The 17,792-nt window shown below is 41.0% G+C and overlaps 1 protein-coding gene across 1 annotated transcript in view; it reads right to left on the bottom strand.

Annotated features, from left to right (window-relative positions):
* Kif5b (kinesin family member 5B) overlaps nucleotides 1-10,821 on the bottom strand; it is a 42,464-nt gene extending 31,643 nt beyond the window's left edge. The window contains exons 1-2 of the mRNA XM_040755336.1: nucleotides 10,253-10,821; nucleotides 3,372-3,459 (exon numbers count right to left, since the gene is read on the bottom strand). Of these exons, the coding sequence (XP_040611270.1) occupies nucleotides 3,372-3,459; nucleotides 10,253-10,378 (214 nt within the window). The 5' untranslated portion in view covers nucleotides 10,379-10,821. The remainder of the gene's footprint in view (nucleotides 1-3,371; nucleotides 3,460-10,252) is intronic.
* Nucleotides 10,822-17,792: the final 6,971 nt, after the last annotated feature.

Genomic DNA, 17,792 nt, shown 5'->3' with positions numbered 1-17,792 from the left:
TTTAGTCCCAGCACTGGGGAGGCAGGGATCTCTGTGAGCTCGAGGCCCACCTGGTCTACAAAGCTACACAGAGAAACCCTGTCTCAGAAAAAAAAATTAAAAGATAGTATTAATAGTAGCTTTCTTAGTAATAATCCATATAAGCAGTTACTTTCTGGCCTGTGATCAATTAAGAAAAGAAATTTAAGATCCACAGTTTAAGATCAACTTATCAACACAAAGCTCAACATTTCATTACACTTATATTCCAAAGCTTTACTGTCCTAAAAGACAAAACCCAGCAGGGCAGTGGTGGTACATGCCTTTTAATCCCAGCACTCAGGAGGCAGATTTCTGTGAGCTGAGACCAGCCTGTTCTACAAAGGGAGTTCCAGAACATCCAGAGCTACACACAGAGAAACCCTGTCTCGAAAAAACAAAATCCAAAACCAAGGAGACAAAAACCCTGTCTGTCAATTAATACATACATAATGAATTAGCTTTATAAATAGCTTAATTAATTGCTGGCTAATCTACAAAAAGCCCACCCATGAGTATTACATACTCAACCCTGGTTTGAATGAGATTGTCCCCTACAGGCTCATATGTTTGCATGCTTAGCCCTGTTGATGAGCTGTCTGGGAAAGATTAGGAGGTGTGGCCTTGTTGGAAGAGGTGTGTAACTAGGGCTCGGCTTTGAGGTTTCAAAAGTCCTAGCCAGACCACCGTGACTCTGCCTGAATATCAGGATGTAGCTCTCAGCTAATTCTCCAGCATTATGCCATCTATGTGTGTAGACATGTTCACCACTATGATGATAATGGATTATTCCTCTGAAACTGTAAGCAAGGTTCCAATTAAATGCTTTCTTTTATACAAGTTGTGTTGTGGAGTAATCTTTTTGTACACTGTGAAGACGTGTCTTTGCCAAGGTGCCTTCTGATTGGTTTAATAAAGAGCTAAATGGCCAATAGCTAGGCAGGAAGAGGTTAGGAGGGACTTCTGAGCAGAGAGAGAGGAAAAGGATATGAATCTAGGCTCTAGAGACAGACACCAGGAGACACTGAGAGGTGCATGATGGAAGAGTTGTAACACCACATGATAGGACATAGATTAATATAAATGGATTAATTTAAGTTGTAAAAGCCAGTTAAGAATAAGCCTAAGCTATAGACCAAGCTTTCATAGTTAACATTAAGCCCCGGTATCATTATTTGGGAACTGGTGGTACAAAAAAAAAAAAACTTTTTTTTCGAGACAGGGTTTCTCTGTGGCTTTGGAAGCTGTCCTGGAACTCGCTTGGTAGTCCAGGCTGGTCTCAAACTCACAGAGATCTGCCTGCCTCTGCCTCCTGAGTGCTGGGATTAAAGGCGTGCGCCACCAACGCCCAGCAAAAAAAAAAAAAAAAATCTTATTACAGAGTTGCCATGATCATGGTGTCCCTTCAATGCAATACAATAAGACACTAACTCAAAATTAATTTTGCTAAGAAGTTATTAATGTCCTTGGGTACCCCAGGGTCATTAACCTGCAAAAGAATCTTAACGGGGAGGTGGAGGGGGAAAAACAATTATCAGGGTGACCTTCTGATGTCCAATATTCAGGGATTTTAGTTGATTTTTGGTGCAAGAGGAGGAGGTAGTATGAAACTGTGTTCTATAAGTTAAGACTCAGGCTGGCCATGGTGGTGCATGCCTTTAATCTTGGTGCTTAGGAAGCAAAGCTTTGTGAATTTGAAGTCTGGGCTACATAGTGAGTTCTAGGATAGCCAAGGCTAATAGAGAGGTCCTGCATGGTGGGGGGCGTGTCTACTAGACATGGACAGTAAAAGAAGCTGGGCTGCTTGGTTTTGTTTGCAGTGCTAGGAACAGTATCAAGAGAGACTAGTTTCAGGACCTCTGAGGACCTACCAAAATGCATAGGTACTCAAGTATCTTATATAAGATGGGTGTTTGCATATAATCTATTCATATCCTCTCATTTAATTAAATGATCTAGTTACCTACTAAATGTAAGCCAATGCTATATAATTGTTTCATTGTAACATTTGTTTAAGAAACAATGAACATGGTAGCGGGGTGTATATGTTTGGTATTATTTTATTTTTCAAAGACTTTTGACCTAAGGTTGGTGGACTTCTGGCTGACTATAATAATTTTTCATATCTCCAAATCTACTCCAGACTTTGCTGTTATAATAATTTTACTGTCAACATTTTTCAACATAATGTGCAGAAAAAATAAGTTCTATGGTGAATATGCCTATGACCAAGACCACTAACATCATTCTACTGTTGGTTTTAGTCTTACTAAAGAAATGAGAAGAAGGAATCCAACAATCTCCTTTGGCCTTCCATGAGTACCTGTACACCCACTGCATATATTCACATAGACAAACAGAAGTAGACCAACAGGTGAATGGACGGGGACACACACACACACACACACACACAAATAAAAGTCTTTTTAAAAAAGCAATTGAGATGATATCTGAAGTTAACCTCTGACCTCCACATACAAACACACCCATACAAAGCAGGTCACATTTTTTTTTTTGCCAATTTAAAAATGAGATCCAGACCTCATTTATTAGTTAACCATACCAAACTCTGTAAGTTTGAGACCAGCCTGGACTACCAAGCGAGTTCCAGGACAGCCTCCAAAGCCACAGAGAAACCCTGTCTCGAAAAAACCAAAAAAAAAAAAAAAAAAAAAAAAAAAAAAAAGAAAATATAAATCTGAAAAATACTCTCTGGGCTGGAGAGATGGCTCAGAGGTTAGGAGCAATGACTGCTCTTCCAGAAGTCCTGAGTTAAATTCACAGCAACCACATGGTGGCTCACAACCATCTGTAATGAGATTTGGTGCCCTCTTCTGGTGTGTGGCATGCATGTAGGCAAACCACTGTATACATAATAAATAAATCTTAAAAAAAAAACCAAAACTGAAAAATATTCTCATAGATGTTACTTTTCTTTTAATCCTCAGCAATCCCTAATAAATTTCTCCAGGGTTTCACTATATGACTATAAGTTAAGTTATAATGACTATAATTTAAGCCTTTGAGGAAGGAACAATGGAATAGGAAAAACAATACTTATTTCCTAATTTTTGGAAATTTTTTTTTAGCCACTTCATTCTCACACTGTTCTATTCCTACATACTACCTGGGAAATTCTCCTATGAACAATGAATAGAAATTCACTTTTCAAGAATATGCTTGTAACATAATCCCTGTAACAGCCTTCACTAGGTGTAATATAAGAGATCATGGTAATTGAAAAGCACAATACGTTAACTAATTGTATTCATGTTGGGAATGTTGGGAAACAGGAAAGATTACAAATGAAATTTTACTTATTGCTGGACAGAATACAAGTTAAACATATTTACCTTTAACAATTTTTTTTGCACAATCGTTGTATACTTGCTCTTGAGATGTGCTTGACTGGAACACACGATCAAATGCATAAGGTTTGGACTGAAAAATAAAAGCAAAAGTATTACACAAATCTCAGATAAGCAGATATTTTTAAACTCAAAGATACCAAGACAGTCTTTAAAAACAGTATACCTACTATGCACCTTGAGGGTAAGGGACCTTAGAAAATTAGCGCCACGAAAACAAGAACATCGGTTTTTTGCTATTCTGACAAGTATTGAGATTCAATTTTCTTTCTCTGCTCCCCCCACTTGCTATCTATGTAACGCCATTTTGAGTTCTAGCCCCAACCTTCCTCAGATTCTTTAAAGGCATTTTTGTTTTGAGGCAGGGTTTCACTAAATTGTCCAAGTTGGCCATACACATGAGATTCTCTTGGCTCAAACTCCTGAAGCAGTTTAGATTTCAGGCCTTCACCTCCAGGACTTTTTTCATTTTCAATACTAATATTACTTTGCAGATAGGAAAAATAGAACTTTGACATGCATGAAAGCTGTTGTTAATGACAAAATTAAATTAGATGGGTCTGTCAATTAAAGTTCAGTCCTCTTAATAACTTTGATTCAGTTTTTTATTCTTCCATTTAACAAGTATTTATGGGATGCAGATGCCAAACTGACTGACCAGGACAGAGTCTCTGTTTCAGCGGAAGCTTAAGTAACAGCGGGGTACACATGACACCACTAAGTGACCATAGCACTTAACTGACATGCTGAGAGGTACTCAAGAGGAGAGCAGAAGAATGTCAGACAGTCATGGAAAAAGGACCTAACTCAGGCCCGCTTTCAGTATTAGCCATACTGCCAACTGGATTGTGAGGAAGTAGTGCAGGCATTGCTAACAAGATGCTTCAAGAGTCTAGGGTCAAAAGAAGCTTTAACATTCAAGAAACAAAAGTCTGAAGTGGCAGGAGCAAGGATTAAATGCAAATGTCAACCCAGTGAAAATGATATATTTTCAAAGTCCTTTAAACCTTGTGGATCCCTTATGGGAAGTAATATGAACACTGGGGACCAGAGAAAAACCACACGTGGAGACATACTTAGTCTAAGAAAGAGCCAGAGGCCTAGACATCTTTTTTAAAAATCGGGATATGGGGCCAGTGAGATGGCTCAGTAGGTAAAGGAGGCTGCCAAGCCTGATGGTATCAGTTCAACCCCTGGTACTCATGTTAGGTAGGAGGCCTAGTAAATACTCCATAATGTTAAATTTATTTTTTCCCCTAGAGTCATGACTGGAGTATATTTTGGGATCCAGCTTTTTTCCCTTCAGGAAAAACTAGGGAGCAGGCAGGTGTATACCTAGACTTTCTGTCTCTCTTTTTCTCATCTTTAGAGGACTGCTCTCCTAAATAATTACATTGTTCCTCTTAGTATTCAACCTATCTTAAAAATTAAATCTGGGGCTGGAGAGATGGCTCAGCAGTTAAGAGCACTGGCTGCTCTTTCAAAGGTCCTGGGCTCAATTCCCAGCACCCACATGGCAGCTCACAACTAACTACCTGTAACTCCAGTTCCAGAGAATCTGGTACCCTCACATTGATAATCAATGCATATAAAAATAAGTCCCCTTGCAACTGGTGTTCATATGACCCAGCTCTGGATTGTATAAAGTGGTGATCTGCTAGGAGGTCTCTGAGAAGGTCTTACTTCAATGATAAAAGAGACCACCCAGTTGGAACTGCTTTCAAAAGTGGGTAACTAAGCATGACAGACTGTAATGGTTAGGGTCTTGGAAGCAGCAGCAATATGAGCCTACTTCTAAAATGTCTGTGATATGAGAAAAATAAAGTTTTACTTATCTAAGCCCCAACTGCTGTCCCTTAGCAATTGGAAGCATTCCTAATGGGAAGAATGATTTTATTTGGGCATCAATTTAAAATGGTGTCAATTCAGATTATTCTGAAAGTATCCTTTTGCTAAGATGCTACTGACACATTAACATTCAGTCACATATGTACAGGTTTGTTAAAAAGATAATTTGTTATTTTATTCATTTGACAAAACATTCTTATGGGACTGAAGTTCTAAGATATTAATTTGGACTGAAAAGATGGCTCAGGAGTTAAGATCTCCTATTATTCTTCTAGAAGACCTGAGTTCTATTCCTAACATCCATGCCAAGCAGCTTAAATAACCTTTAACTACCTTCCGGTGATCCGATGCCCTCTCCTGGCCTCTCTGGGTACCTGCATGCATGCATGCATGCATACACATAAGCACGCACATACACCTCAATACAAATAATAAAAACAAATAGTTAATTTTACTGTGTAAGGCAAATGTTTTTCATTAAAGATATAGTCATGAATTTACTAACTGAACCTGGCTTCCTTGGAAGAAATCAAGGCCTTGTGAATGAAAATTTTATAGTTAAGACGAATCTCTATCTTTTCAATAAATTAAACAAAGGAAACCTATATATCAGGTCCTAATTTTTTCAGTTCACTTCTTTCACTTGAAATACACATTATACAACCTAAAATCCTGTTTTCAAAATTATTTTACACGCCCTAAGTCACAAGATGCATCCATATCTGACTTAACCTTCAAGGGGATAAATCCAAGGAATGAGTTTAACTGAACTGCATCATACCTTAGATTTCTTGAATGACTGCCATGTGAGGTTGCACAGATCAAACCAAATTTGGTCATGAAGCAGGAATATGCTGATAGGAATTCTGAACAATGATTTTTTAGATTGCAGTATGTGCTGGATTTTCCTTAGACACAAGGTAAGGATGTCTCTTTCCTCTCTCAGTTTTCACTCAAGGCAATCAAGATTTAAACATCAAACCAGTATTGACTTGTAAGTGCAAGTTGTGTTTTGCATGAGGTAAGGAAATGGGCCAGAAAATCTAATTGGCTTTAATTCTCTTCTAATGTCAATGAATTACAGCAGGCTGACTTAGTTTCTGGCAGCCTGAACAATATACCATATAAGGTACTATGATTAGAAGACATTTACTTCTGCATACACAGATAAAGAAATAATTTCTATGGACTTTTCAGCTTTGAGGTTTTCCCAAAGTTTAGTGGATCATGGGGTTTTTTTGCTTTGTTTTTTCCTCCCTCTTGTTTTGTAAGCCCTCTAACTGCAATAGGATATTTTGTAGTGTTTAAAGATTTTCAGGGAATAATTTTTTTCATCCAGTGTGGTATTTATGGCACTTTACCAAGAATTTATGTCAAAAATAAAACTAAATGCTACATAAAACATACACAACACTATAAGATCAAAATGTTTGCTTACCAGAATGTTATATTTAAGTGATTGATTTTGAGGGTAACAGGATAAATTTTGGACAAAATATTAATAGCTAAACTTAGAAGAAAAGCAGAGTCCTTAATTATTTTCTTTATGAGCAGTGATTATGACTGCCATCCAATGACATTATAAACTAATACACTTAGGTTTTAAATTCTGATTTACTTTAAAGACAATGGACAAAATACTTAAAAATCATAATTAAAATAAGAAGGGGAGAAAGGATTGTAGGAGCCAGAGGGGATGAGGATACAAGAACACAGCCCACAGAATGAACTAAGCAGGGTTCACAGGGGGCTCACAGAGAAAGCCACAAACAGACCCTATACAGGTCTTCACTAGTTCGGTCCTCTGCATCTACCTTATGGTTGTGTAGCTTGGTATTTCTGTCGGACTTCCAACAATGGAAGTGTGTGTGTGGGGTGTCTTGAGCTCCCCTGCCTGCACCTGGAACCCTTTCCTCCTACTGTGCTGCCATGTGCCCAGTCTTATGTAATTTGTTAGGTATGTTTGGTGGATATCCCTGGGAGGACTGCTCTTTTTGAAAAAAAAATTTTTGAAGGGAAACAGAGGAGGAGTTGATCTAGGGGAGAGGGGAGGTGGAGGGAGGAGTGAAGGGAGGGGAAACTGTGGTCAGGATGTCATATATGAGAGAAGAATGAAAGATTAAAAAAATAATTTAACTTTACATGTTATGCTGTTGAAATTCTCTCTCTTTTGGTTTGTTTTTTGAGACAAGGTTTCTTTTTGTAGCTCTGGTTACCCTGGAATTCATTCTGCAGACCACACTGGCCTCAAACTCAAGAGATCAGCCTGCCTCTGCCTCTACCTCCTGAGTGTTGGGATCAAAGGCGTGCAGCATCACCACCAACCTCCTGCAAGTCTCTTCTAAACTATTTATTTTTAAATTATCAGGTTCAGGATCCAACAAAATGAGTAAAATAAATAATCTTATAATTTTTTTCATCTGGTTCTTTGGCATAAAGACTCCCATTTCATTCCTTAAACCACCTTATGAATTCCCAATAGGCTTTTTAAAATACAATTAACCAAAACATTGAACATAAAGACCCCAGCATATTAATATGGTTTCTATATGTAGGAAATCAGTTCCTAAAATAATGAAACAAAGCCGGGCAGTGGTGGCGCATGCCTTTAATCCCAGCACTCGGGAGGCAGAAGCAGGAGGATCTCTGTGAGTTCGAGGCCGGGCTGGACTGATAGCCTCCAAAACAATACAGAGAAACCCTGTCTCATAAAACCAAAAAAATAAAAAAAAAATAATGAAACATATTAAATATTTTTAGTGTGCTTAATGTTTCCCTTAGTTTTATACTGTACTTTTCCCTATACTTTTTATTCATCATCTGTCCAAAGTTTCTATTCTTCACTTAAACTTATTTGTATTACAAAAACTTTGAAACAGAAGTTATGAGCAACTTTTCCTAAAGTAAAGGACCTAGAATAAACATGTTTTCTGTAGTGGTGGCTTTCCTTCCTTTCTTCATGTATTATATGCCAAATTTGGCCCACACTAGAAAACTACTTTCTAACTTAATCTCTCTTAATGTCTCCTCTCTCCCTGGGGGGTAGAAGGGGGCAGGATCATGATATGATACTCATGGGGATCCTCCTGCATCAGGAGTGATGAGATTAAGGGTGTAAGTTGCCACCCATGGCTTTTTAAAACAAACAAACAAAACAAAACAAAATAGGCTCTCAAAATCCTCTTGTTTCAGACTCATGAGTGCTGTGATTACAGGTGTATGAGCCACCATAACTTAAGGCATTTTGTAAATCCTAAATTTTGACATTCCAAACAAAACAGTCTTAGTGATATTTATGTATTTGTTTAAACATGCACAAAAACCAGAGAATTAAGACTATCTTAATACAAGTGGAAAATGAAATACATCTTTACTGTCTAAAAAACTGCTGAAGCTGAAAAATAATAGATCCTAAGGACTATGTAGCCTCAAGTTTGATAAACTAATCCTGGAGTTGAGAGTTTCTACTGACTACAGGCAACACACACACACACACACACACACACACACACACACACACACACACACACACACACACACACACCCCTTCCCCACTCCCAGGCGCCTAAAGAAAAGGAGGATCCCTACCCTTAACTTCCCTTCATTACTATGACATCATTTACAGTGAGAGCATCTTGAGGACTTCTTAACAAAGAACTGGCCTGACAGTGTTCACACAGCAGTAGCTGGTAGGAGCTAATGATTTTCTTTTTCTGCCAAAAGCCTAGCAGGAGGATGTGGTACTAACACATTAAATTTCCAAAACTGAACTTTGGAAACCTTTGCATTAACACACCCATTAGTAAACTTTAGTACTATCTTCAGGTCAATGCTTTCAATCATCAATAGCCTGTCTCCTGTGACCTCTCTGCCCTACTTCTATATTAAGTAGCCCAAACGATAGACTAAATATAAAATTCTACTCAAAAAAACAATTGAGAGTAAAACCTGACATTAAAAACTGAATCCTACTAACAATGCACATGGCATCATCACTGATGGTGAATTTCCCTTTTAGTTTAGCTCACTGTTCTGTATACAAACTCTTTCTTACTTTTAATCTTTAATTCAGAATGCTGCTTTCAGAAAACTTGCAATACTAGATAGGAAAATTTCAATCAACTCAGTTACATTTACACTACAAAGAAATATTTACTACCTCTCATGATCAACTTTCTTCAAGATAGGCAGTATATGAATCTAATAACAGTGATTTCTCCCCTTTTATAAAGTCTTTACAACACTTTGTCTCATTTATAGCCATCTTTCCTACACTGTTATCCCATAAGACCCAGTTGAATGAAATTCTAGATCTTTATGACATTTATTTGGCCCAATCTGAATCCACTTATAGCTACTATAACACTATACATAATTACTCTAATTTCAAAGAAAAGTCACTATTTCTTTTTACACGCTTTTTAATTCCCCACTTATTACTGTTAACATGAAACGTGCAATTGAGTGAATGTTTGAGGTGCAAGCATATTGTAGTTGCTTCTCCTCCCCTGCGATTTCAACTCCAGTAACATGCTCCTTAGAACTTAAAACTAGGTATCTATTATTTACCGTACAGTACAGTACAGCAGTACAGTTGGGCCCATAGCTCAGTGTTCTGGGTGAACTCTGAATTCTTGCCAATTTGGAGGTAGTGCACATGACCAACAGCATCAGGAACGTACAGAGACACACAGAAACACACACGAATGAATGTGTCCTAAACTAGCTTACAGGACAGAGCCTGTCCTGGGACGTAGCCTCCAGAGTCCCAGGTGGGGGAGTGTCCATGCTAAAAGACACTCCCAGTTGCCAGAGCTTAGAACTGGATTTGGGGGTGACCCTCGAACCATCACCGAGTCGCCCGAACAGTGTTCGTTCCTCTCTGGCCTTCTGAACTCGCAAACCCCGGCTCGGAAAAGCGAGCACTGCCCTGCTCCCTCTCGGCTTCGATACAGGCCACGTCCCAGAACTCACCGCCCTTCCCGACATCACGCGCGGTGGGGTCAGGGGCCACTCACCGCGATCATCACCGTGTCTTCTCCCTGGAACTTGGCGACATACTTGTCGCCGCGGTTCACCTCGGACTCGTTGAGAGGTCTGAAGCGACACATCACTTTGATGTTGCACTCCGCCGGGTCCGCCATCTTTCTGGCAGCCGGGACCGCAGGCCGGGAGCCACTCCCCGCCGCTCAGTCTCGGGGTAAGCGGCGGGAGCCGAGGTGCAGGGGTCGCGAGGGCCGGGAGGCCCGGGCTCCGCAGCGCCGCGCGCCCGGGGCAGCGCCTGGCAGCGAGGCTGAAGCGCTATCGCCGGCAGCCCGCGCCCGAAGTTCACTTCCGCCCCATCATGGCGGCCATCGGCGGCGGCGCCCACAGCGTCTCAGCGCTTCTCGGTCTCTCTCACCGGCCTTCGCAGGCCGCGGGGACTAGAGAGCAGCTTCGTCCTTTCTTCCCGGAAGGGGCAGCCGGGCCCACCGTTCGGCCCACTACCCTACCCCGGCGGCTCGCCGGCTTCCCGGCCAGCTGACGCTGGAACCCTCCAAAGGCCGCAGACCCCAGACCGGCGGCAGGCTGGGCGGGCAGGAGGAACACTGCGCAGGCGCGGGGAGAGGCCGAGCAACCAATCATAGTCCTGGCTGGGCCGCAGGCCACCTCCCGCTCCACCCCGGCTGCAGGTTTGGGCTCCAGACCAAGTTTCCCTGCAAAGTTGGGTAGCGCCAAGGCCGCTGCGGAATTATTTAGAACTCAGGAAGGTTCTCTCATATTTTTCCTTGGAGAAGTTTGTTTTAACCACTTAATGGTGTTGTTTAATTTAGTTTGACACCAGATTTCTGAAAGGAAGAGTTCACTTTCATTTTGGCCTTAGAGGGGAAATGATTACTGATGCACTGTTGGCTTTGTTTCCTTTTTTAGATTGCTTTACCAAAACCGGAGAGATTTGAATTGTGGGTGGGGCATGGCCGGGGTGCAGCAGTACTCCCCCATCCCCGTCCCACGCGCGTGCCTTTCAGTGTGAGTTGGAGACCGAACAAAGGGGAAGTTTCTTTTAAGTAATGAAAAAAGTTTCCGAAGAGATAGGGAACATCAGGGTGGGACGGAAGAAGAACTCCTCACTCTTCACCTTCAGCTACCCAGGGCTCGACCATCACACAGGTTGGCCACAACATCCCAAAGGTATTCGGTGAATCTGAGGTTCCACTTCCCCACCACCTGGAAACAACTCAGCTGCAACACAAAGGAATGGAAACTGGTTGCTTAAGACTGTCTTTAAAGGTCTAGATTCTAGATTAATGTGTGGATTACATACCTAAGAAAAGCATTTGCTAGAGTTGTCGCTCTGGTTCTTGCTTAGAATGCAGGGAGCCCTAGCTTCAACCACCTCTTGTACTGCAAAAACAAACAAATGTCTTAGCATTCTCTTTTCAGAAGATGAATACCACAAAGACTATGTGGAAAAGGCTATGAGGTGCTTGCTATAAGGGAAAAACTTCAATGTCGGTCAGAAATCTTTCTTCTATTTTCCAGGCTTTGCTAGGAAAATGAATGATGGAACTATGGAAAACTCCACTGACCCCTGCACTCACCAGAGCATTCTAGCACTTCCAAAAACAAATCCAGAGTTCAATAAATTCATCCCATTGGTCTCCTGCAGTGGAGGAGAGCTCACAGTAGAGATACAGTGGAGAATCTTAGAAATATAGAGAAAGATGGGAGCATCAAACCTTGCGAGTGTGGGATTTGAATACAACTTTAATGACCCAATATTTTGAGAGGCTGTGAGCAAAGCAGAACTCTGAATAAAGGTTAGATAACAGTGGGTCAAGGCTCCATTTCCTTGAACATGACCAAGTTACCACGTATGTGGAATGTTGTCTTGGGAATATCCTTTTTCTGAAACTCTACAAATCAAGGCTACTTTGCCGTTTCTGTGATTCTCCAGACATGAGTGGAAGGTTTTCTTTTTTTTTTTTTTTTTTTTTTTTTTTTTGGTTTTTCGAGACAGGGTTTCTCTGTGGCTTTGGAGGCTGTCCTGGAACTCTGCTCCGTAGACCAGGCTGGCCTCGAACTCACAGAGATCCGCCTGCCTCTGCCTCCCGAGTGCTGGGATTAAAGGCGGAAGGTTTTCTTTTTGTTGATATTTGGAACCACAGTTTTGGGTAGTCTGTGGTTTTAGAGGAAAGTTTTTCTGTAAGAAATCCAGAGTCAGTGTAAGGATGAGTTGACTGTGATGTTTTATGGATGTAGCTTGTCCTTGAGAGAGATACCTTTTCCTGCTGTTTGTATCTGACCTTGTGTCTATTATTAGTTCAGTCTATCCAGATTTTTACTTTCTTGCCTCTTCAGTCCTATTATTCTTCATCATATCTACATCCTGTCTTCTTTATCTCTAATTTCAAAAGGAATTACATTCCAAATTCTATGAGACCTGGCTCCTACCAGTATTCATTTTCTGTCACTACTCGTTTCTCCTCCTCCTCCCCCTTTCCTGTTTTCAGTTCACCTGAAGGAAAGAAGGAGACAAATGTTAGGATCCCAGAGCTCTGGGGGCTGAAATAGAAGGATTTCAAGTTCAGAGCCAGCCTGGCATACATGATGAGTTCCAGGCCACATGACATAGATAGAGATGCCCTACTTCAAACACGCAAACACTATAAACAAAACGGAAAAAGAAAGCCAACAATAAATCAAACATATTCTTTGGTTTCTTTGGTTATTAGCCTTTCATCAAAGGTAAATAAAGCCAGACCCTAAAGCCAAACTCTAAGCAGAGTTTCATCAGTCATACCCTACTACAGCTGAAAAAGAACCCATAGTGAACTGAACTCTGGTTTGTACTGAGATGATTGGGTATTTTAAAGGAAAACTAGAAGAGCCAAGAAGGAAATGAGCTGGGCCTCAAGAGAGTCAGAGAAATTAAAAAATACACAAAGTGGGAAATGGGAATTTGTCTATGTGGAATCCTTTTGGGTTTGTTAACTACAGCTTTGGAGGATAGGATCCAACTCTCCCACAGAGGACCCATCTTCAGCCATGTCTTAGTTTGTGTTTCTATTGCTGTGAAGAAACACCATGACCACAGTAACTTTTTTTTTTAACATTTTTCAGATGTATTTATTTAGTATACAGCATCTGTCTGTATGCCCACAGGCCAGAAGAGGGCACTAGATCTCATTACATGTGGCTGTGAGCCACCATGTGGTTGCTGGGAATTGAACTCGGGTCCTCTGGAAGAACAGTCAGTGCACTTAACCTCTGAGCTATCTCTCCAGCCCCCACAGTAACTCCTTTAAAGGAAAGCATTTAATTGGGGCTAGCTTACAGTTCTGAGGTGTAGTCCATTATCTCCATGGTGGGACATGATGGCATGCAGATAGACATGGTGCTGGAGAAGGAGCCCAGAGTTCTAGATCTTATTCCATAGGCAACAGTAAGTGAATTATGACACTAGGCATTGCTTTAGCATAGGAGACTTCAAAGCCTACCCCCACAGAAACATACTTCCTCTAACAAGGCTACACATACTCCAACAAAGCCATTCCTCCTAATAGTGCCACCACATGACATTTTAACAATGCTATTTTTTGATAGTCTGGAACGGTCTGACAGAGGCATTTTAAAGGAGCTGGGGTCATCCTAGAGATGTATCGTTCAGCTGTTAAAACTATGTTGATGGTTTTGTTTTGTTTCAAGTTAAGGTTAAGAGAAAGGCCTCTGAGTAACCTGGCAAGGATTTGGTTAGGAAGAGAATTTTAGTTGCCTTCCCTGCCATTAAGTATTTGAAGGTGACTTTAAAAGGATTGTGGCTTTCCAGAGATAGCCTGCTCATCTGAAGATAGTAGTGACTTCCTAACTCTAGTCACAGAAAAACGGGGTGCCAACAGTACAGTTCCCATTTTTCCAGAAAAGGCAGAAGGTCTATATGTAAGTCCCCAATTTTAAAATTAAATTGGCCATTAATTTAAGAATAATTTATATTATACAACATACAATTTCAGTAAAATCTGTCTGGGTGGTGTCAGTTGTGACTGATGGTTTCATCTGTGTGATACCCTCATCTGTCCAGCTACTTACAGGCACCTGTGTTTAAACTGTCATAACCTTAGAGACTCCAAGCATTGGGTCCATTATTCTCTACTTCCTACAAAGACTTAACTACTTAGCTCTCTAGCTTTGATTACCAATATCAGCTTTTTTCATACTCCCAGGCTTGAAAATTACCATCAGTGAGAACCACAACTTCCTAGTCTCCTTATTCTCAAAAGGGAAGTGTGGTAGTCCCTGTCTGAATTTCATTTTCCACTCCATGGTCCCACCTCGCTTTCCCCTGACCCCCAACTCATAATATCTGAGGAATGATTAAGAGCATTGACCACCAATCTCCCCAGCCCACTTGGAAACGAATGCCCAAGAAGTGACTCAGAAGGCTTCCTGAGTATGGGAAGCAAAGAAAGATGAATAGGCCTGGGAGGGATACTCTGGGGGTGCTGCTCTAAGCAAAGCAACAGCATCATGACCTTTCAGTCCTTGCTTCTTCCTCCTCTGTAGCAGATTTTGGAAGCTCAGGCTTCATAAAAACAAAAGCCATAAGGGGAAGTGTCCTGCAGAAGCCTTCAGCTTTCAGACCTATGATACATACTTGGGTACAGGAGCACTCATATCCAAACTGTCATCATAGAACCAAGAAGGATAAAAATGCTATGTAAAAACAAGCTCTCAACTTTTTGTGATAATAAACAATTATGGTAATAACAGCGTATGGAATACTTTAATGAGGAAACAAAAATTATTTTATTTTTTGTGTGTATTGTATATGTCTCTATAAGTGTATGTCTTGTGTGCAGGTGCCAGTTGAGGGCATAGGATTCCTGGAACTGGAGTTAGGGGTTTTTGTGAGCCACTTGATGTGGAAACTGGGGCCTAACTGGTACTCTGTGGAATAGTAGCAAATGCTCCTAGTCACTGAACCACTTCTTCAGTTCTCTAAAGATTGATTTTTAAAACTCAGCAATCCCAGTTTTTTTTTTTTTTTTTTTTTTTACGAGACAGGGTTTCTCTGTTTTGGAGGCTGTCGGTTTAGCCTGGCCTCGAACTCACAGAGATCCGCCTGCCTCTGCCTCCCGAGTGCTGGGATTAAAGGTGTGCGCCACCACCGCCCGACCAATCCCAGTTTTTATTCCATATATAAATAAGACAATTACACAATTGCTGAGTCCTTCATGACTTGGTCCTGGAAACCTGACTAGGCTTAACTAGGGAATGAAGAAAGGACAGACATACTTACAGAAAAGCTTGGATTGATTCAACTGTGCTCTCTCAGACAGGCCTTTATTCTGTCCAGCAGGAGACGGAGGGGTTAGCTGGACTCAGTGGGAAGTCTCTGTAAGGGAGCAGTTTCTAGCTGTTAAGATCCAGGAGGAAGCTGCTTTTGTAAACTCTCAACATTTTCACAGAGGTCTCGGGAAGTCTTTGCCAGTTCCCTGAGCCTGACCCAGGGAAGGCTTTGCAAATTCCTACTGATCTAAGGCATGGATGTCCTTGTCGGTAGCACATTCACTCAGGACTTTGTCTTCTCCTTGCACGCTTACCCAGGGCTTCTTCTACTCCCCATAATTCAACGTTTGTAGGGAAATAGTAGATTTCTTTGAGTTTGTGACTTGTCGAAATAACATCCTAAGGAAAATGTGCTACCTTTGTCTATACAGATTAAGTTAGTCTTCAATGATAGCCCTCCAATGAACCAGGCCTCCAGGAATTTTGTGTGACCTCTTTTCTAGGATCTAACCTTACCCTGTGACCCTTGTTCAATATGGAAGAAGTGTAACACTTCATGATATCTGGAACTAACTGTGAAGAAGGCTTGCAGTATCAATTTTGACCTCTTGGAATACTCCTTTTGTGGTTCTGACTGATACATTGAATCCAGCCTCCCCCACCACCCAGAAAGCACCATGCTAGCAAGGTCATGTGTAGACACTCCAGGCAATCGTCTCAGATGACCTCAGTCTTCCAATCATGCCTATCTAGGGACCAGAGTTGTTAGGGAAGCCATTTTGGACATGCAGGCCAGCATTATTCATTAGTGGAATACCAGTAAGTAATCTCAATTGACACTCAGAACAGAAAAGTCAGCCAGCTGAGGCCTGCCTAAATTCCTAGCCCATAAAATCATTAAATACAATAAAGCAGTTATTGTTTCAAGATGCTCCTGCAACCTGGAACTTAAAGACTGTTTTCCAGAAATAAGTTTGCAAAATGTAATTTTTGTGTAGTGAATGTACATAAATTGGACTTTATTCTAGAGTAATTAAAAATTCAAAAGTTGGAGAGGGGGCCGGAGAGATGGTTCAGTGGTTAAGAGTCCTGATGTGTCTTCCATAGGTCCCAGGTTTGATCTCTACCACCCACACGGAGGCTCACAACCATCTGCAACTCCTGTTCCAGGGGGTCCAACGCCCTCTTCTGGCCTCCTCAGGCACTGCATGCACATGGTGCACAGACACACATGCAGGAGAAACGCCCACACATAAACAGCTTCAGAGGGTCTATCATAACTGCTCTCCAGTACAGTATTGCTCCAAGACAATGTGTTTTATGTGAAATGACTTTCAGAATGGACTCTAGGATAGGTTATTAATAGCCATCTCTTCAACCTCTAAAAGCTATTGTTGTTATTTTATTTAAGACAGAGTCTCTCTGTATAACCTTGGCTGTCCTGAATTCACTGTGTAGACCAGGCTGGCCTTGACTTCACAGAGATCCACCTACCTCTGCCTCAGGAATGTAAGGATTAAAGTTGTGTGTCACCATGCCCAGCACCCTAAAAGCTATTTTTTACAAAAATATTTTTAGAGCCTGGAGAGATCGCTCAGTGGTTAAGAGCACTTGCTGCTCTTGTGGAGGGCAGAGTTTGGTTCCCAGGACCCATACCAGATGGCTTTGCAATCTTCTGTGACTCTGACTCCAGGGGATTCCACACTGTCCTCTCACCTCAGAAAGCACCTGAACACACATGGCATAAACAGATACACATATAAATAAAAATAAATTTTAAAAGTTATTTTTAAATATAACAGATAAGGTTTATTTAATGTGTACAACATGAGACTTTGAAGTGTGTGTGTGTTATGGAATGATTATATCTAGCTAATTAACAGGTATCACCTCACATAATTATCATTCTTAATAGGAATACTCTATTAACATATTTCAAGAATAACACCACACAGTTAGCTACCATGTTTACAGTAGATGTCTTGAAATTGTTCTTCCCATTTAAATGGCATTTTTAAATAATTTGTTTATTTGTACTTTATGTACCTTGGTGTTTTGCTTGAATGTATGTCTGTGTGAGGGTGTTGGATTTCCTGGAACAGGAGTTACAGACAGTTGCCGGCTGCCATGTAAGTGCTGGGAATTGAACCCAGGTCCTCTGGAAGAGGAGACAGTGCTCTTAACTACTGAGCCATCTCTCCAGCCCTTCAATGGTGGTTTTTTTTTGTATTTTGGCTAATATCTCCTCCAACTCCCCCTCACTATCCACCCTATTCTCTGTACTTCTAT

This window comes from Mesocricetus auratus, unplaced genomic scaffold, assembly GCF_017639785.1.
Source record: "Mesocricetus auratus isolate SY011 unplaced genomic scaffold, BCM_Maur_2.0 Super-Scaffold_100013, whole genome shotgun sequence".
Lineage (NCBI taxonomy): Eukaryota > Metazoa > Chordata > Mammalia > Rodentia > Cricetidae > Mesocricetus > Mesocricetus auratus.
This window is presented reverse-complemented; position numbering and strand designations above follow the sequence as displayed.